Source organism: Molothrus ater, chromosome 1 (genome assembly GCF_012460135.2).
Source record: "Molothrus ater isolate BHLD 08-10-18 breed brown headed cowbird chromosome 1, BPBGC_Mater_1.1, whole genome shotgun sequence".
In the NCBI taxonomy this organism is placed as follows: Eukaryota; Metazoa; Chordata; class Aves; order Passeriformes; family Icteridae; genus Molothrus; species Molothrus ater.
Genome location: NC_050478.2, coordinates 128,120,928 through 128,142,464, shown reverse-complemented (window position 1 = coordinate 128,142,464; position 21,537 = coordinate 128,120,928). Strand labels below are relative to the sequence as shown.

The window sequence follows — 21,537 nt, the reverse complement described above, 5'->3', positions numbered from 1 at the left end:
CTATTATGAATGGCATTAAAATTCATCTCCTGCTTGTAAAAAGCAGTAAACAAAGTCTTCAGTGGGTCGTCCAGTCTCACAGGAGACATATATTAGAATATATCTTTTACAACATATGAAAAATTGTTAAAATCCTTTCTCTAGGACATCACAGCCCACAGCTGTACTACACACTTGGCAATGTGAATTTTCACTAATTTGGATGCCTTATTTTCATTAGGGATCATTAACAGAAAACTGAACTGGAAAGCAATAATATTAATTTTGCTTTGACTTTGAAATAAAGCAATAAAGAAACCTGCAAGGTCTGCCAAATGACTTGTGTAAATCTGATTCTCTGATACATATGTTTATGGCAGAGCAATGAGATTAAAAATTGTGATTTCTAATACTGCTGTAAAGACTGGTCTCCCCTCAGTCTCCTCCAGAGAGAACACACCAAGTAAGCTGATCTGCTTCTCATATGGCTTCTTCTCAAGGCCCTTCACTATTCATTGCCATTTGGGTGCCCTTTAATACCTTTATATTTTCCTATATTGTGGTGCCCAAATTTACCCCAGGATTCAAGGCAAGGCCGCCCCAGTGCAGAGCAGAGCAGGACAATCCCCTCCTGGCTGCCTGGTGATGCTGTGCCTGATGCCCCTCAGGACACCCCTGGCCCTCCTGGCTGCCAGGGCACTGCTGACTCATGGTCAGCTTGCTAGTGACCCCCGGGTCCCTTTTTGTGGTGCCAATTTCCAGACTTGTTTCGTGTTCTGTATGCACAATCCCCATCCCAGGTGCAGAATCCAGCACTTGTCTTTGTTAAACTTTGTATGGTTGGTGATTTCCCAGACCTCTAATTTCTCTAAGTCTCTCTGCTGAGCCTTTTTGTGTTCAAGGGAGTCAGGAGCTTCTCCTAATCTAGTTTCATCAGCAAACTTTAGAATACCTTTGACATGACAGGTCTCTGTCAGTCTGACTCTCCTCAGCTGGCTAACATAGTATATTTTTAAGAATACTATTTAGTAGCTAGGGCTCTCATACTCCACCATTGGCTTTAAATTACAAATCTATATAGCTATCTCACTATAATATCTTTTCTAATGTCTTATGTTTCTCTTGTAGCTTTTTTTAAAGGACTTTCTGCTTTATCTTTGAGTATTCCTCTAAAGTGTATGCATCTTTCCTTTTCCTTTTTTCACTGGAAAACTGAAGTGTCTGAAAAGATATTTACACTAGGACCTGTCTCCAGCTCTTGGTTTCCTCAAGAGTTTTCCTGGATTTTGGGATAGTGCAGGAAGCAATGTTCCTATGTGAGCTTTGCCCTTTATCCTGCTCTTGCTGATTGTTTGGTCCTGTTAAGCCAAAGGCAGTAGCCTGGCTGCCACCTTCACTCTGCTCTTGCTGTAGGCTGTGGGCTGCCACATAGCTGGGGTTGTGTGCTGATTTTGTTCTGGTTTTCATTCTAATAATAGTATTATTATGTCATTATGCACATATTATTTGGACTAGGATAATTACTTTATTTCCTTCTGTATTTGATTCTTCCCCCCAGCATCTGGCTGCATATTCTCTTTGCTGAGGATATTTTAAAAATTATTATTATCTTATTAGACACCTTGAGAACCCTATTTTTACTTCATATCTATTCATTACCTCATACAATTTCATAAATTACTTTTATATAATGTCTATTTTAAAATACTGTTGAATGTATTTAACTGCATGTGTGTGAGATTAGGTTTGTGTATATGTAATATAAAGAAAACTTCCAGTAATTTCTGTTTCCTGTTAAGAAAAAAGATTGTATGATTTACTCTCTAAATTTTACTCTGAGGAAAACCTTTCTATTAGCCCAGAAAGGAACCAAATCTGACATACAATACCCAGTTTTTCTGAGAATGATCCATCTGTGGCACTTTCAAAAGTCAGGCTGGGTAGAAGGATGGTTTCTACTGGAGAGGGTATCAAGTATCTGCTAAGAAAAATTAGTAAATGAGGGTTTGGATGGCCAGAAAGGATTCAAAGTGCTGCTGGAGGAAGTGCTCATGACCACTCTAGGTTTATTTTGAGGCACTATAAACCACTCATAACTCTCCTGGTATGTATTTCTCAAAGTTTTTTTGCTAAGAGGAATTGCAAAAAACCAAAGTCCCTGCTATGGGATGGCTTTCTCCAAGGGCTGTTTGCTGGTTAGGACTGTAGAAAAGATGTATTCCCTGCTGCTTTTAGAGAAGGGGAAAACCCCCAAGCCTTTAATGGAAGAAAACAGAGTTCAACTGGGGAAAAAAAAAATAGAGGATTGTGAATGAATTTTTAGTATCAGCCATTTGTACTAGTATTTGGTATATCCACTTAAATCTAAATCCCTTCCTTTCTTCTCATTTGAATTCCCTTTCCTACCTTTCTTAAAAAGTTGGCCAAGAGAAGGTGTCTGACTGAAGCCTATATCATTACTGGCAGCAGTATACAGCAAAACGTTTTGTGGTACAGAAGCCAAGAAGCAAATTTTAGTAATTCAAAACAATTTCACAGATAACAGCACAGTGAAACTATAGCAACCAGCCTCTTTAAAGACACTGATTTCTTTAATAGAGCAACTACTGTAATCCATTCTGCTTAAATAGAACTATAAATCTTGGAAAGGACACAAAAAAGCACCTCAAAGACACATTCAACTCAGGAAATTGTGACTTTCTTTTCAGTGTAACTTCTATACTAAAATGCAGAATATTTCTGTTTCCACTGATGACATAGGACTTTATTGAATGGTAATAACACTTACAAAACAACGCATTGATTACTGTTTGCTATATGATAGGAACTCACTGATTTTCTGGGTATTATTTTTGAAAAAAGGGATCACTGAAATAGGTTGTTCTGCAAGCAGTGAAAACCTTACTTCCTCCACCAGCCTGTATCTGTGAATTAGCTTCCACTAAGAGAGATTCCATGACTTCTTCTGCCATCTTTCCCCAAAGAGGCATGCATAAGATCTCTCTCCAGGGATCTGTTTTCAAAACAGTTTTAGAAACTAAATAGTTTAGATTCCTACTGCTCTGTCAAATTTATCTGATTTTAAAACATATTGAAAAGAAGGAGATCGACTGAAAGCACACAATTATCATATTTCCTTTGAGAATTTGGATTAAAAATAGCATTATTGGATAAGGGGCTCTAATTTTCTGATTCTTAATAAAATTTTGCTTAAGATAAAGTTGAAGATACTAGCTCTTCACAGCCATGTTTTTCCTAGACCTCTAGTATTTTTACATGCAAGGTAATGTTGAAACTGAGAAATGGTTTCAGTGTTGTCTGTTTTCTTTGACTGAATTCTTAGAGGTGTTAGTTTGATTAAAAATACAGCATGTGATGCTATCATCTAACAAGTAAGTTAACATGGTGCTAATAAGACACAGAAATACAAATTCTCTTTTACTGTTTCCCTGCCTTCCTCTTTACCCACATCCTATCCTGCTCCTCCCTTGGTGATAAATGTACTAATGAGAGTCACTGTGTACTAACACATAACAACACAGAGAGCTTAAGAGGGTAAGAAAAAAGCTTTCAGGTTACCACTGTGTTCAGTATTTTGTGACTGTGTGTCCAGGCAAGGCCACTATGACTCTCTCTCAGCTTTGTTTTGTGCTTCTCCATCTGCTGACCCAAACTCTTATTCATATTTTTCCCTGCACCTTCCCTGAGAAGTACACTCAGTATTTTTCGATGACAAAGGTCTACTTCTGCTGTGAACCAGCTCTTAGCTTTCCCTTTGGGTTGGGGCTAAGCTATAAGTATTTATTTACTTTTGAGTGCACTGCATTAATTCCATAGACAAGTTACTGATAGAATATTGAAAAAAACTGACAGAGTATTGCAAAAATCTTCGTAAAGAAACAATAATTCCTTCCTTTTAGGAAATCGATTTCAGGCCATAATAGGTAAAGGAAGAGGAGTAGATATATTTTTCTATACACAGAAAAATTTGTTCTAGAGACATTTGCTGAGCACTAAAGCTCTAGCAACAGCTTTTGCATGTATTTGAAAATCTGTTTAAGAAGAAAAAAATATTCATTTGAGCATTTATCTATTGGTGATTTAACAAAAAAAAATTTCCCCTGGGTTCCAGAAATATTCCACAGTTTTGTGGATTGTTTAAAATGGAATCTCATGGGGATTTTTTGTTAAAAAGTACTGTACTGAAAAGAATAATAAAGGTCTAAGTTCTGTGCAAGATCTTCATTGATATAGAAAATTCTCTGTATATTTTCAGCCCCACATGTCTCCCAGAGCTTCCAGTTCTGGATATTTGTTCAGATACCTACCAATTAGATGTCAGGGCAAAATTTGGATAAGTGCTGTTGTCATCAGTGTAGATGGCCATTTCTGAGGAAAGAAAGGTCTCTTAGCCTGGACTGCTGGTAGATCAGGTTCTCCTGGGACACCTGAAATGCTGCATCAGACAGTTTAGATGCAGCCACATAGAGCACGTTTACAGAGCCTCTAAACAAGTACAAAAGATACATTAGAATTGAATTCAATTTCATCAGTACTGATGATCTATGCCACATAACAGTCAAGTGTTGTGTGAAATGGATATCTAGTACTTGTATTTGTTGATGCAGAGATGGAGGAAAACCTGTGGGTGTTCATTACTGTATGATGAACTGAGCTAAACCAGATTAATGAGAACATCCTTGAAATGTCTGGATGGCTAGTAATCAAAACTGGGCTTCAGACGGATGCTCTTTTCTACTCACTAAAGAATCAAGTGTCTGTTTCCCAGAGGAATATAGGTTATTTGAGTGTATATATGTGAGAAGAAGAGGCACACAGCACTGAGTCCAGAACTTAAATTTTCCAAGCAAGAAGTATTATATGATATATGGATGCATTAATTCTTTGGTATGCTTTTGCTAGTAATAAGTTTTTAGTCGATCGGTAAATAAGAGCTTGTTATTTAAAACACAATTTTGATGAGTCAGTATTTTTACAGTGGACCAAACAGGACCCTAGAATTAAAGTTTCTCCTTTTACCTCTTAAAACCAAACCCTATCTGTGTGATTAGCTGCTTTTACCCACTAGTCTCCCAAAACCTTCCATCTGAAACCTGTCCTTTTCTGTCTTCCCCTTTTTACTCTTTGTCTGCACTGTTTATCCATCAACTGGCTGACAGTGTCTTTACATCCAAAATGCAAAGCAGACAGATGGCCATCTCAGGAAAGAACATGACAAAGAGCACCAGCATCAGTGGGGAGATGTACACGCTGGAGAAGAATGATGGCAGCCAGTCGGACACGGCAGTGGGTACTGTTGGTGGTGGCAGCAAAAAGAGGCGCTCCAGCATTGGTGCAAAGATGGTCGCCATCGTGGGGCTGTCCAGAAAGAGCCGTAGCACGTCACAACTCAGCCAAACTGGTAGGAACTACAGTTTTTTTCTCTCTCTCAAATTATCAGTTAAATGTGCATAATATAATACTTATATATTACAGTTTAATCATTTGAAGATCCTGTTGAAGTTGCCTCATCAACAATATGCTGTGGAATGAAGAAAATGGTCAATTATCTTTTTTCCTCTGAACATTTACTAAATTATTTTTTTTTTCAGCAAAGATCCTTTTCAGGTTGGACTGAAGCTTTTATCTTCTGCTTGCTGGAACCTGCTTAATACACTAATTCCTTACTTTTCAGCTTTTCAGGAACCAGCATGAGATGTACTTTCATTTGGGGGGATTCCTTACTGAAGTTTCTGAAAGGTCGCTGAAATGCTGCAAGATGCCTTTGGTTTTGTCACAGATAGTGTGTTTGTGTATTTGAACATGAGGTTTTTTCACCTTTAAACATGCAACCTTATTTTGAAACAAAGCAATTTTCCTGAACAAAATGATATGTTCTGTTACTTTAGTGCAAATGTTTTCTTGTGTTTTGATTATTTTCTTTTCAGCCTACGAGCCTAATCGCCATCCGTAGAAATTTTCCTCATTTCTGTTTCTCTCAATTAAAATTGGATACTTCAATGTGCTGCCTAGGAAAATGAAGAGTTTTTCTGCTTTGATGTCCAAAGCACTTAAAATCTTACATGTTTTTTTTTCTATTTCTTCCTATTCTGGGGAAAATCCATATAATGCACTCTGAAAAGCTCAATTTCAAATAATGACACTGTATAGGACAAGTGTATTTTACATGGAAAAATGTTACTTGTGTTTCAATAATATTCATATAAAAGAAGTATTTAATCACTTTATATAAGTATGCATATATAAATATATAATATATATTTCAAGGTACATACAGAAGATATGTTGTATTCTCAGTATTTAAGAAAAAGCTGTTGTGATGCTTTCATACAGTGCAATTTAAGTTTACAGTGCCCTGCTGGGTGAGGTCCTATCTGAAGGTCTCCTTTGTGCTAACCACCATTGAAACACAGATAAGAAATTTCTCGGTTCTTTCCAAACCAAAGTGGTAAGAGTTTTAATGTACAACAAAATGGAGCAAAACAATGATTTGCACTGTCAGAAAATGTGGTAAATTTTTAAAGTAAACTTTTGGGGGGTGTGGGTGGGATTTCAAGTACTGTAAAGAGTAAAACAAAAAAAAAAAAAAGGAAAGAAGGAGAGGTAACAATGTGGAAGAGGGTGGGAAGCTTGTCTTTATTGAATGTAGTATGAACAGGAGGGAATGATGAAGAGGGGAAAGAATGTCTGTAGAGAAAACCCAGAATATCATGCAGACACTGATGACTCCGTTAGTAGTCCATTTGTAGGCAAGACTTTGCAGCACCATTGTGTTTTACCAGTTCACTTGCAGGGCAGGTTCATGTACATTTCTAATTTCTTTGAAATAAATGACAGATAAAAGATGAAATCACCTTTGGACAAATCTGGGAAGTGTCTGGTTAGGCAAGAAAAAAAATTGATCTCTTGCTTACCTGGAAGTCTAAAATTTTACCTTCTGATAGTACACAGCTATGTAACTGTACAGATGCATTTGAATATCAAATCATATACAATGCACTACATTACTTTTTATTATCTAATCTGGTCTCTCTTGCCATAAGAGCTATTAAATGACAGATGGCAGCTCTTTGTACATTGCTCAAGTACGTCTCAGCACTAGAGAGAATCTGTATTGTGTGTCTGGTCTAGATCTGATTTAAATACCACACTGTCTTTGTTATTTGGTACTTTTAAGCTGAAGTTTTTCTCTCTGTTATATCCAGTCAGTTGCCCAATGACTGATTAGATGCTCCAGTCAGGGACAAATGGGAAATATAACTGTCTCAAAGAGTACTCAAAGTCTTTAGACCCACTGACTGTGAGTGGGGCGTTCAGACAAACTCTTGAGTGAGGAGCTGTAATTTGGTGCTGTTAGAGGAGTGGCAAGAGCTGGGGAGCTGGCACGGCTCTGGCTAGCAGCCCCTGGCCCTTGGCTGCTCCCCAGGACTGTCCTGTGCTCAGGGCTGGCCTGTGCCTGGCCCTGACCAGAGCAGCCAGAGCAGCTCCTGCTGCCTTCTCCTGGAAAAGCCCCTCATGTTGGTTGGTTGGGATCCAGGTGGGGGCTGAGGGTTGTGTTGTAGAGCTGGTACTGCACACCTGCTCCTGTTGCTCTATTGGACAAGTGTCTCCAAGGGGCCCTGTCTGGTGGCTACATGTGGCTGCTGCTACAGCACAGCACAAGCATCTTTAATAGCTGGGTCACACAAGCATTGCTGGTTGTGGTGAGCAGGCCTGTGGCCACACGTCAGGCCCTGGATGAGGTGCGTGCATGGTGCTGTGTCTACAGTGACAGAACGTGGTTGGTGAGTGTGAGGCCACACCATGAAGAAATACCTGGCATGTCTTCAGAGCCTTCACAAAGAGAATGGTGAGACACCAGAACAGGTTGCCTTGTGGATGACCCATCCCTGGAAATGTTCAAGGCAAGGTTAGAGGGGGGTCTGAGCAGCCCATGTGGAGGGTGTCTCTGTCCCCCCTGCAGGGGGGGTGTAACTAGATGGGGTTTAAGGTCCCTTCCAACCCAAAGTGTTCTGTTTCCATCCATTGGTACATCTTACAGAAAATGTTGGACACCAGCATTGTACATTGATACCAGAGAATTAAAACTTACAAATAAGGTGTTTAATGAATTTATAAATTTCTCTAGTTTGTCTCATCATGTTCCTTTTCTCAGATGGTGGGTGCCTGCACAAGGAATCATGTATTGGTACAATCTGGAACCAAAACACTAATTTCCTGCAGGTGTCTTGTAAGTACGGTTTTCTGGAATGGAGAGGCAGGAGTTATTCTGGTGTCAGGGCACTGGTACCATATAGAAACTGGATTAAGTATATAAGTTTCTTAGGTACTTTCTGAAGATATTATATAATATGGCTGGCTAAGTGTCTCCTTACATATTAGGCTTGAGAAAGCATACCAATATCAGAAGATAACACTACTTCTATAAAAAGTTATATATATATATATAACTTTTTTTATACTATCTCTGAGATACAGATAGTATTTCCATATGAGCATACAGAGATACTCTCTGTATCTCTGAAGCTTTTTTCAAGTGTTTTGTAAAGTACAGTTTTACTTCAGTGGTTTTCTTCATTCATATTTTATAACTAAATCTATGCCAGAAGTTTTTCTGAAAGTAGGTCATCATAACTGTTTTCAGGACTGTGTATCAGACTTACAATACATGCCTTATAAGGTCAGTTTTAAATGCATTTTCAAATTATGTTTATAATGTTTCTTGCTGTTTCATAGTGTTAAGAAGTTGACACTCAAAATAGATACAGAAATTTATTTTTTATTCTGCTCTGTATTCCTTTTCAGGTAGGAACAGTTGTTTTATGGGTAAAGAGAATGACACAAAAGTAATTTTTCATAAGGTACCTTTTACTTAAGACTTGGGTAAATGACAAGATTCTGAAGAGTAGAGCAGCAAGATAAATAAGAATTTATTTTATTTCTGGTTCCTGTACGTTTCCAGGGCTCCAAAAATAGCTAAAGGTATACTCCTCATTCTTGAGTCAAGCTATCAATTCTAGAAGCTAAAATTTGATGGGTTAGAAGTTTATGTTGTAACAGGCATTCTTCCTTGTGGAAAAGACGGCTTTCTTTACTGAGGAAGACAGAATGCAAAATGCAATACTTAACAGGCTTAGCTATTCATATCTGGAATGAAATTGTTTTCCTGCTGGTCAGCCCTGAGGGAACTGATCAGATTTCTATAGAGATGCAGACCTAATTCTCAGTTATATTTCATTAATGAGTAAAATCTTTGTCCTCTCTTATCATGCCATCTTAGGCATCCCTTTCAATTTACACGCACTGTCTCTGGCAGGCAGATACTCGTGTGCCTTCACTGCCCTTATTTAGCTGACATTTCTCTTTCAGCAAGGTAAATATTTTGTCTTTTCTTTAGTCAGCCAAAGCCTATTGTGTTTGTAGGCTGATTATAGCCAAGAGCCAAAGCACTTTAATGCATGTTTTCAGAATCTGGGGCAGTCCATGGATCTTATATACTAAAACATCACGTGTGTATGTTGGGTGACCCGTGCAGGTCCAGCGCACTCTCAGGGACTGAGACCCATCATGTCTTTGGCAATCTGATTACAAATAGGTGGAATCTATTAAAAGAGATGAAAAAAGGAAGTAACAGCCCAACTTGAGAGTGACCAGTGCAGGAATGCCTTCAGAGACGTGTAACTATGTTTGGATAGAAATCAGAGCCTTCGTGTGTCTCTGCAGAGTGTTGCTCCAAGGTGCCGTGCTCCAGAGGGCCCTGCACATGTAAATGTAGCAGGTGGTGCTGGGGGCAGCTGATGCTGCATGAACTGCACTTGCTTTGTGCCAACATGTTGCTCCGTGTCACCTAAGAACCCTTGCTAGGATGCCAAATGTGGCATGAAGTTATAGGGCTGTGAAATTGGAATTTTGAGACAGTGTTAGGAGATATTTTGGTATCCTTCATAATTTTGCTGAGGTTAAACTTCGCCGTATATTATTGAAATTATAATTCTCTATAGGAAAAGTACAAACAGCAGTTGATTCTGTGCCAACAAAATGATGATTGATGTTGTGTGAACTCAATAGTTTTTATCAAAATGAGGTATTTCCATTTTAAAAAATTCTGGAGAGGTCCCATGTGAAAAGAGATTATTTAGAAATGTTGATGTTTCATGGCTTCATCTTAGAAGAAATATAAGAGAACTAGGTCTCAGAGCAAAACAATTGAGTGAGATTTTATTTTATTTGTGTTTAAAACCAAATTTTGGAATCTGTATGGTTTGAAGAGTGTTGAAACTGCAGTCTGAAGTGCTGTACTTATAAGTAGAACAGTCTCACTTATGTCTGTTAGGAACCAATGATGTTGCCTGTAGAGCAATTTCCTCAACTTATGGAATAATTGAGAGGAATTTATTGGTAATATTGTTCTTGGTGTGGTATGGAACTTCACATTTCTCAATTCAAAATTTGATTTATATAAAAATAGTCTTCTACTACACATATAGTCAATGTTGTTCCTGTTAAAAAGAGGGTGCTTAATCACTTGGAATCATAGTGACTAAAGGAGAAACTACACTGATTGCCTTTCATTGTCTGAAATGAGATAGTATATGGTAAGCATACAATTTACTGAGTAAAAGTGTATTTGTTTGCATAATAGACATAATTGTTTGCAATGTTTACATAATTGTTATTTTTAACCCTAGAATTAATTTATGTCATAAAAATGGCAACTGAAATTATCATCCACTACTTTTACTTTGGAATTGTATTTTAATTTTTTAAAATCATATATATAATACAGGCAATTTGAAACAAGCTATTTGTTTGGGGGTTTTTTCTTCTCCTATTCCAGAGACAGACTGCTAATGTAATAGATTGCTTAATGTGTAGTATTACACTTGCATCAATACTCTTGATGTGTAATCTGATTTACTTTCAAAATTAACACATAATGCATTGATAGAAATATAGGATTAGCAGTTGACAAGAGATTAGGGCATATTTATCTTACTCATTAGTTGAGAATTGTGAACTGAATCCTTTACCAAAGAGAAAGCACTATTATAATAAATACATTACCAAGAGCATTAATCAGCTTTTCCTAAATAAACTCTGAAAAGTATGCTAATAAATAGAGACTCTAATTGCAAACTAAAAAGGGTTTAAAATGTCATTAAATTCTGTTGTTTTTCTCTACATGTAGGAAAAGACTAGGAAAGGAGTTATGGCAGTGAAAAATGTATGTAGATTTTCTGTAGAGGAAGTAGGTGTGTATTTGAATCTTCACATGTTCACAAAGGTTTTCTGAGAGATGGATGCAGTGAAAACAAACATAGAGTTGAGATGCCAGAACTGAACTCCAGCCAATGCTAGCTGTTATAGAAGTCCTCTGAAAGACATTTCTAACACACAAAGTGTGGGAGACACCTTACACCATACATGAGGAGAAACTCCAGGCAAATGGAAGGAAGCCCTGTGGTAAAACTAGAGAGTTAGAATAAAAGACTTGATTTCAGGAAAAAAGGTGCAGATCATGTACACCAACTGAGCCTTACTGCCTCAGTCACAAATAACTCATCAAACTTTTCTGTAATATAGTTATCAACTCAGTGAGGTACTCACCTTAAGACTTTCTCCTGCCTGTGGTAGAAGTAGAACTAATCCCCCTAGCTGTAGACATTTGTGATATTAAAAATCCTTACTTATCATTTAAAAAATGATTTTCTGCATTTCTTTACTAAAAAGAAGGTTTCTTATATTATTACTTGAACTCATTAATAAGGGGAAAAAAAAGGAGAAAGTTTGAAGTGGGAGCAGAACATTTAGCTTGACCTTCTACAAAATTTCTTTCCATAATTTGAGGCAAAAATAGACAGAAATGTAGGGTGATCTTTCCTGGTAAGAATACTGCTTAACTATTTTTCTTTTTCAGAGTGGAAGAATTCTCATAAGATCCCTGCTAAAAAAAAATACATCTCATAAAAACCCCAAACTATAAAGCTGTTTTATTTCTGGTTTTGCAGTAAACAAGATTTGGGGTTTTATGTGTTGTTACATAAGGAAAAATTTAGGCTTTCCTTAAGAAAGTTTCCATTTAGAAACTCCTTTTGGGATTTTTTAATCCCTTAGTTAGCATGTGATATAATATATGAGAATTTCTTTTGCATTATTCTGTGAAAGAAGGCACTGATTTCAGTCTACTAAAACTTGAGAGTCAAAAAAGAGAACTTTATAGGGCAATCTCATACCTTGGCAATTATTCAGTTTTCACTTTGCCTGAAATGTCTGCGATATTTATCTGAAGTTACAGTTTTGTGTAGTTTATACTTCAAGAAAGAAAATTCAGTTGGGTTTTTTTTCTCAGCTTAAATAATATCTCTAGTTTTGTCAATTTCATACATAGCCACCTGGATGAGCACTCTTTGTATTATTCTAGAAGGAAAATATTAATCTATCCATTGCTCTGTGAACCATCGTCACTAAATAACACTGGGCTGTGAAGGGAGATTTACTTCATATCTCCAAAGGCAGCAGGAAAAGGTCTGTAGTACTTTGCTGTTGAACAGTTATCAGAGACATGGTTTGCACACCAAAAATAAATATTACAGTTATATTTACAGATTCATTACAGCTGCATATTTTTTTAATTTAACATTTCATAATAATATAGGATTTCTTTCTTTGTACTTAAATGGAATGCAGTATTAAATGTCTTTTGGCAAGTTGTATCTTAATATTAAATTAATGTCTTTTACACTACCCATGCTATCAATGTTATTAATAACCCTTTGATAAATGGAATTCTCTTTCTAAGGATAGAAGTGAATTTATAGAATAATTACCTGGAAGTAAAAAAGTCATGAAAATAGCCTCAAAACAAAAGGTGGTAATAGAGGCATGCTGTGCAGACTAATTCAGAGCAGCTCTCTGGCCTTGACTGGTATCCAAGTTAATGGACATTGCTGTGTCACAGAAGTTCCCTTGACTGCACTCTCCCGTTGCCCCTTTCAGCTGCTGCTGTCAATTGCCTTAAAACACAGCAATCCAGGGCTCTGTAGGATAAAACAGGGAGGGAAAAGTTACAGAACTCCTGCTTTTAAACACCCCACGGCATGTACAGCCTGTGGGAAATCACGCAGGTGCTGAGCACACAGTTGTGCTATTCACATTTCCAGGCACTCTGTGTGTAATGAACTGGGCTATGACTCACAGTGCACCTCCAGGCTCTTTAGCCTGGCTTTGTCTTCCACGGAACAAGTGTGGTGATACTATCACCCAAAACTAACAGTAAACTCTTAACAGAGAACTCTACAGAGAAATTAAATTAACAGAGTAATTTAAAGTTATTTAAGTGTAGCTTTGATAAATACACAGGCAACCATTTGATCAGGCAGCTGAACCTTTTGCTCACAATCAAGATACCCTAACTATTAGTTTACATTCAAGTCTCTTATCATGCTTTATTTGTCATATTGGGTCATCCTTTTTCTTTTTTTTTGGATGCTAGCAAAAACTTCAGTTTGCAAAATAGTGCATGCATCTCAGGTATGTGCCAGATGGTGTATGCCAGGTATGGTCCAAGAAACTGAGAAACTTTTTATTTTCCTTCACCAAGGGAGGGGCTCTGAACACAGATCTGCAATCACAGATACATGTTGGTTAGTTGCAATATGAGACAGACTTTTGGTCTCTGCTTCTCTAGAGACATAATAAAATAAAGCAGCAGTCAAAACTAAATTTCTTGAGCCAAGTTCTGCAGCTGCATTTTTAAAAGCTTGCCAGATCTGTCCCTGAGGCAGAATGTGCAGGACCTGTGTTTTCTGAATGCTCATGTGTTTTCTGAATGCTCATGTGCCCTGCCATCTCCATGGTGGCAAGTCATTGGGGTCTCAGCCAGTATAGAATCAAAATTAGAAGGAAAATTAGGATAAAAATACTGAATCTGAGGAACTTTTTTTTTACTTTGGAATGAGATGATTGATTCCTGTGCATTTTAGGAACTTGTATCCAAAGCTGGTTTTCATTCATATGTGATTTTGCAGTCTGTATAGAGAAGGGAGACAAACAGAGCTGGCTATAAGAAAAGAACAGAAAAGAGAAATTACTTGAGACCAGCAGAAGTCAATGGAGTGCCAAATATAAACTTAAAACTCATCAATACTTTACTTTCTGTTTTAGCACAACAAAAAGGATTTTGTGAAATTATTTTTTCTGTCCTTCTGGATTGCTCATTGTGCTTCTTAATTATGCTATTGAAGAACTCCAGGTCAAAGTCTTAATTTTTTTAAATTTGAGAAAGCAAAACACATCCTTATACTTTACAAATACCAAATGCTTTGGCAGTGGATACTGAGGAAATGGATAGATTAAAGACATCCCAAGTGCATCTAAATTAAGTGGAAACATGACAATCTAGCTCAAGGAGTGCAGTGGCTAACTGTGTATTTTTGATGCAGTATTTTATATTCTGGTTGTTTACAACTGAGGATTGCTTCCACATATTATTTGTAAATGTCTGTACAGGTTTTGTTATTGCCTTTTGAGTATTGCTTGAACAAAGTGATACAATTTTCTCTAATACTGTTACGCATATGTGAGTTCAGTTAAACTTGCTTTTCATGCTCAGGCAGCCAAAAATTGTCATGGAGAACATTTCATAGAAGGACAAAAACATTTAAGCTGTTTGCAACCCATTTGTAATGTAGTCTACGTAGGGAAAGATTAATTGCCTCTTAACAAATGCAAAATTTACCTCTTTCCTTATCACCTAAATAATTTGTGCATGGTTCTTTGTCTACCTAAGAAAAACAGATCCTTTGGGAGATATTTTTTTAGCAGTCTTACATTTTTTTGGTAAAGTAAGCAAAACATAGTTTCCTTAATGGTGGATTGTCCTTTTATATTTACTTTTAAGAGTTTTTCCTACGCTTGCAAGTGCTTGTGTGAATGACATTCAATTTTTTACTGTCATGATCTTTTCATTTAATGAAATGTTAAACTATATGTGTTTTCTTGTACTAATTAAATCTCTGCTCCAAAAGTTACAATCAGATTTTATTCATTTTTGTAACTATAGTACTCTTATATTTTGGGTTTGCCCTTGTCTGGTTAGAATTTGGTGCCAGCAAGCATTATTTTTAGCTCAGTCTATGAAATCATGTTGAGACTTAATTGAAAATATTCACAGTAATAAGTACTGTTCTTGTTACAATTTGCTGCAGTAAGACCTGTCAAGAACAAATTTGTACTGTGAAGGAAAAATTACTTCCCTCTGATTAACTAAATTAATTAATAGTTATCAGCATTATGGATTTTTTCATAAGGTGGATGTGTTTAATATTTTTTAAATTTTAAATTAATGCAATATCTTTTTTATAACCTGCAGTGTTAAGGCACAGCCAATTTAAATATTTATGTAGAAAAGTTAACATAGTAGCACATTAAAAAAACAAAGCTAAGTTCTATAGAAACTTTGTATTTTAGGTGTCCTAGAATTTGTAACTTACATGTTCTAGCAAGGCAATATTCTACTTTTTTTTTTCAATACAGCATAGAAATATGCTATGATATATGAACATCATAAAAATACCATTGAATTTGAAGATCTAGTGAGAAGCATTACCTGCTTCACCAAAGCATTCTTTTTCTTGAAAAGGACAAAGAACTTCTCCCTGCTACCAGCTGTATTTCCTTGTTCTGTCACTCTTTCCCAGTTGCTATGTTCTCTTGTTTCACTGGCAGTGCTGATCTCCCTGCTGTTCTTGGACCTACCTACAGAGCAAGCATTTGGTTCTTTCCTTGGTTGAGTTTGTAGGTAACTGAAAAATTCCTGGTCCTAATCTCTGTAAGCCATGAGTTGCATTAGTGACTGAAAACTGAGCTCACATCCAGAGGATGAAAATAAAATTGGCTTGTATGAATCTGCATAACTTGAAGGAAGAAGAACGTTTAGGCAGACTTTTTATTGTTTGTCCGCTTTACAGACATTCTGATTTTATTTCCAATGTTGGTATTATTTCAGAGCTTGAATACTATTTTTGTATGTTGGAAATTAGCTATGTACAGTGATTACTAAAAAGCATATGAGTAGCTCCACTTAAGTTAGTAGTTCATTTGAGGAAATCTGACCCTCACACAGGGGAGGAAGACATGAATCCACTTTTAACACACAGGCAACCCCGTTTCTCTTCTGCTCTCTTTCTTTGGAGGGACCACTAAGAGACAAGAATTAGATGAATCTTCTTCATCTCTGTCACTACTGCCATTGCTATGCTTTGTAGTTTAACCTCACCACCCAATCAATAGCCAAAGTCATGTCTTCATCAGGAGAAGGACAGAAATTCAGGGAAGCTTAGAAAATTAATTGCAGTCAAGTATCTTGCAGTTTTCTTGCAGTTAAATAATGCACATGAAAGTCTGGACAGAACGGTTCCCTGTGCCAATCAATCCATCAGTGACTGGAGACCATTTTGCCATAGGAGTTACCTTTGAAAGCAGCATTTCTTAGCAGTGTGCAGGCTGAGCCTCCTCACATTCTGTTTCTGCACTGCCAAAGCCAGGTGCCAGCAGCTGGTAGCCCTCAGAGGTCAGGCTGCATAGAATTACGCAGATAAATCATTTCAGCAGCTTTCCTATGAAGTCTTAAGTGCTCAGTGCTCAGTAGAAGTCATTAACTTGCATGCATTTTGCTATTCAATTTAAGCAAATGCTTCCATGCAGCGTGTTGGCTGATTATAGGAATTGTTGAACAGAACCCTACTGGGAAAAGAATTCTTTGCAATTCTGAAATGAATTTTTTTCAGATGGTTAAAGCTGGATCCTGGATTTTACAACCATGCTTGTCTTTTCTCAGTGGGGAAATGAATCTTAGCATGTGCCAATTTTGTTCAAGTTGCATATCCTAACCCCTTCAGGATTAAAAAAGAAAATTTTTGTCATTTGATTAGACCTTAGTGTCATCCTATAATCATCTGGCATTTGAAGATTTGCAGTATATGGGGAAAGGAACCTGAAGGTCTCCTTCTGGAAAGACCTCTAAAGCTCTCAATCTTATGATCATTTAAGGTTTTGTCTGTAAGGATAAATAAAATTACCACAGTCTCTGGTATTTTAAACATAGCTGAGAAAATTATTTTTGTGCAGTCACCCCTACATGATGGAGGATTTATTTGTCTGCATGCACTGTCCATAACTCCTTACAATTTTATAATGTTTTGGTTAATTTCATCTATATATTAATAAATAGACCACAAAAATAAATAACTTGAGGAGAATAAAGTAGATGGCAGAGTAATGTGCTCATAATAAGTACCTACATATAAGTCCTATTGCAGCCTCTGTTTCCACATTTTTTATTCGGATTTATAGCTTTGTGTTTCCTAATTCTTTTCTTTTACACACATACACAGCTCATATATATATAAGTGTGGACAGGATAGAAGTGGCCAAAATCTGTCAGTGATCACACAGGTAAAACTCATTAAAATCCTTGACCTTATTTTCCATTTAAATTTTTGGCATCTCACCAAGAATTCTGTTTCCACATGAAAATACTTTGTAGGCAGTTAGTTAGCCGTTTGCAGCTAATTTAAGCTCCTTCCCTTTAGCAGAGTTAACTGTGTTTTCCAGTTCCACCTTCAGCCCATCAATTCCTGCTTTGTCTCTCATCCTGAGTTATGGCATGTCTGTCCAGTGTCTAAACACCAAAGAGGTGAACATATTTGGTTGCCTTTTTGTTTTCAGCACAGACAGTTTGGATCTCACCAAAAGTAAGTATCCTTGACATGATATCAGATATTAAAAAAAGTGACCTCCTAGGAATTTTCCAGATTTTAGAAAAAAGTCTTAATAGTTAAAAATATTAAGAAGAAACTTTTCTGTTCTGTGAAAACAGGTCTTTAAGACGTGGGCCTTGAATCAGTATGAAGGAAGTAGCTAATATTGTGGGATAATGCTGGCATCAAGGGAAGGTGCTGAGGTGGACCTGCTCAGTAGAAGTGCACAGGTCCAGGCTGAAGGGCTCAGGGTCAGTGGCTGGTAGCAGGGAGCCTGTTGAAAAGACTTTCAGCAAAGATGAGCCACAGTCTGAGAGCAGCAGTGATTGATGAGGATGAACCACAGCAGGAGGCAGTAATGCAGACTTTAATGTGAGAGAAAGTCAAGAGGTGAGGGAAGTGGAGTATGGAGAAATTCAGCAATTATAGCAGTGAAAGAGGGAGAAGAAGGCACACACAGGAGGGGACTAAATGACAGCATGGTTCTGGCTGCACATTAGAGTGTGGGAATCAGGAACAAGGCAGTTAGAGGAGCTGGAAAAAATTATAGCAAAAGACAAAAGCTTTTGTGAAGGAGAATTGTGTAGGACAGTTTGGAGTGACCAGGGCAGTCCTGAGAAAGCAGAGTACAAGAGCAACTCAGAGAGCAATTCCTTTTCTTTTCTCAGTGTTATGCTTTCTTCTTCTGCATTCCTTGGAAGACTTAATTAGCTTTCTGCTGTTGTTTGGGCTCAGTAAAAATATTTACATATTGTTAATGTATCCCCTGTTGGTTTTAATATTAATTATTAAATAATTACTATTAAATTTAATAATAAAAAATTGTTGTTTTGTTTCTAATAAGCAAAAACAGTAATTGAAATCACTGCTTTGTTGGGGACAGGAAATGAGATTATAGTTTCACAAAGCCATCCTCACTCAACACATTAAAAATTAGACAGCTGTGTTAAATTCTCTTTTTATTTTGATTTAAAAGTTCATCTGTATTTTGTATTACCTTAAGATGCCTCTGAGGTGGTTTTTTTTTGAAGTGTCTCTTTTAATTTTATAATGAAAAATAGAAAATATTTGATTACTTGGAAAAAAATTAGATTTAACAGTCACAAAGCATACCTACCTGATTTAAATGTGTTTGAGTGGTACACACTTCTGTCATGGATTTTTAATAAAAACACATATATATGTGCATATATGTATTCTCTGTGTACACATTTAAAGTTTTTTATTTCTTCTTAACTTCAGTTTTTCTACAAATATTAGAAGCACTGGAAGCTACATCTCTCATTGGAACAATAAGGTCACGTCTCTCATTCAGTTCAAACCTCCTACGCCCATGAAGGTCCCTGAGCTCCCTCCCACATGCCCTCCCTCCTGTGGGACATGAGCTGTGCAAATGGTGACTGGCACAGTCCAGCCTGAGCTCGGGCTCCTTGGTTTCATTCAAGCCCCAGGAAGTTAATACCTCTGTCTACCGTGGATGTAAAGGAAAATGTTACATGGGTTGGTTGAAAAGTTAGTTAGAGGAGAATGCCCACACAGGCAGACAGGTGACTGTGTGAGAACCTTTTACTGGGGTTGCTGAGGAATTACAGCCCTGGTTTTTGTGCTGAGCAGCTGCAGTGATCCTGCCTGGCTGCAGCCCTGGGCACTGCTGGGTTCTTGGCGCATCAGGACACGATAACCAATACTGGTGGCATACTTCAGTCCTGAAATGGAGCTTTTCTCACTGTCACCATCACTTTTCACTTCTGGGCTGAGCACAGAGTTGCCAGCTGGAATGTGTGAGTTGGCTCGGGTGCTTGGTCATGGAGTTTGCAATGTCTTTCTGAGGGACTATGCCATGAACTGGTTTCTGACCCAAATTTAAAGCCAAATGTATGTAAGTGAAGCCTGTAAATTAATGTCTTCCTTACATAACAATTAATAGTATATTGTAGAAAGGCTGAGTTATTTTTAAAAATGCAATTGGTGCAACATACAGTAAGTAACAGCTTCATGCATTTTTGCTCCTTTCCTGAATGGGCTTTGTGCATTTTTGCTCCTTTCCTGAATGGGCTTCCTGAGAGTATACAAGTTGGCTCTGGCATTGGCAGTGGGTAGCTGGATTGAGAGATTTCTCTGTTTCTAATTTCTGTAATTTTCTTGATGAAAAATGATATATTCTATATATGTGATAGATACTATTCTAACTGAACTCCACTCTCATCTTCCAAACTGAGCCATTATGAGAAAGTAACAGTGCCTATGCTTATGCTTTCTCTGGAAGGGCAAGCAACAGCTTAATTTCTGACTCATTCATGCAAGCTCATCTGCACTGTGGTAGTTCTTCAGTTCATTTTGCAATAAATTGGCACTAAAAGGGTGTGGGATTCTTTTTCTTCTGATTTGTCAAGAGACAGCTTCAGGGACCATCTACTGATCAATCTCCATATGCAGTTCATATGCAAAATTTAATACATTTCAGTCATGAGTGAGGAAGGCCATAGAAGTACTCCAAGAAAGAAGAGTGAGATTTACATGAAGGCATGGAAATGATTTCTTAATGGTGACTATTACTTCCACCCACTCTTTACCAGATTGAAAACACAACAAAGCTTTGTTTTGCAAAAGCCTAAGCCCTAAGCAGAAAGAAGATCAATTGAAAGAATGACTGAAATTAAATTAAACTGAATTAAATTACATTAAATTAAAGACTTCACCATTGATTATTCCTGGAGCTGTTTTTTCCTGTGACTTCCTTCAGGACTTAATTGTAGATCCTTGCTTAGCTTCATAAGCGCAGAGTACTTATTTTTATTAGGATAGAATATGACAGACACAGGAATGATGAGACTTGATATTGTGTAAAAAGATTAGTTTTTGTAGGGAAAATTGCAAACAATTAATTTTTGAAGGCAATCACTATTTTACAGTAACTCCCTTTCCCAGAGTAGTCAAGTTCTATTGTTGTACTGTGGAGTTCTGTGCTGTACATGCAGCTCTGTCCTGCAGCCCAGGATGTTTTGATTTCTCCTGTCTGTCAGCAAACCCTCATGTACTTGGTAGTTAAAAATAATTTCCCCTACCTACTGCTCTGACAGACTTTCTTGCTTTTTATGTCCATAAATTTAAACTCAGTGTCCTGAATTTCAACATCCCTCATGATTCATCCTCTTGTCCTAAGTGAGTTTTGCTTCTCATCAAGTTACTTCTTTTCCTTTCACTCTCATGGCTGAGCTAAATGCAAAGATAGAGTTTGGACTGAAGAAAAACTAGAAAATTATGTTGGGTAGACCATGGCAAGGACCATCATAATAATTTTTGAGTAAGTTCCTTTGCTCCATTACAAAAAACAGCCTTGCATATTTATAAACTAGGTAAATTATCTCTCTTTTAGGTAAAAATCTCTCTTTTACAGTTTTAGGCTCTCAGGTTTGGGTTACATGGCTTTTCAGTAGCTAGAAAACAATGGAGCAAGTGAACAAAGTGTTTTTTCTCCATTTAAAAAAAGAAGGGAAACGAAGAAGTTTTATTGTGGGAAGACAAGACAATTGCTCTCTCTCTCACTCTGTTTACATATACATGTACACCACTATATGTCATAGAAAAAATATTTAGATTATTATAGTTCAACAAGGGAGGTAAGGTGAACATTCAAAAAAGAAATTTCGGGAAGATACTAGTTCAGTGATGGAGAAATTAATATTAGGCTGTCAGACAGGGTAGAGCTCAGTGGAATTACCTTTTATTAAAAGATTAGTCCTATGCGTGGTTGATGTGTAGATTGTACTGAGTGCCT

General features: G+C 37.2%; 1 protein-coding gene across 38 annotated transcripts in view; it reads left to right on the top strand.

Moving 5' to 3' along the window:
* RIMS2 (regulating synaptic membrane exocytosis 2) overlaps positions 1 to 21,537 on the top strand; it is a 448,046-nt gene that overhangs the window by 389,340 nt on the left and 37,169 nt on the right. For 25 of the 38 annotated variants that reach the window (XM_036406572.2, XM_054515962.1, XM_054515958.1 and 22 more), the window contains one exon: positions 5,160 to 5,401. The exons of 12 other annotated variants lie outside the window; for them this stretch is intronic. In XM_036406572.2, coding sequence (XP_036262465.1) covers positions 5,160 to 5,401 — 242 coding nt within the window. The remainder of the gene's footprint in view (positions 1 to 5,159; positions 5,402 to 21,537) is intronic. One more of the 38 variants, XM_036406569.1, reaches the window with a different exon arrangement.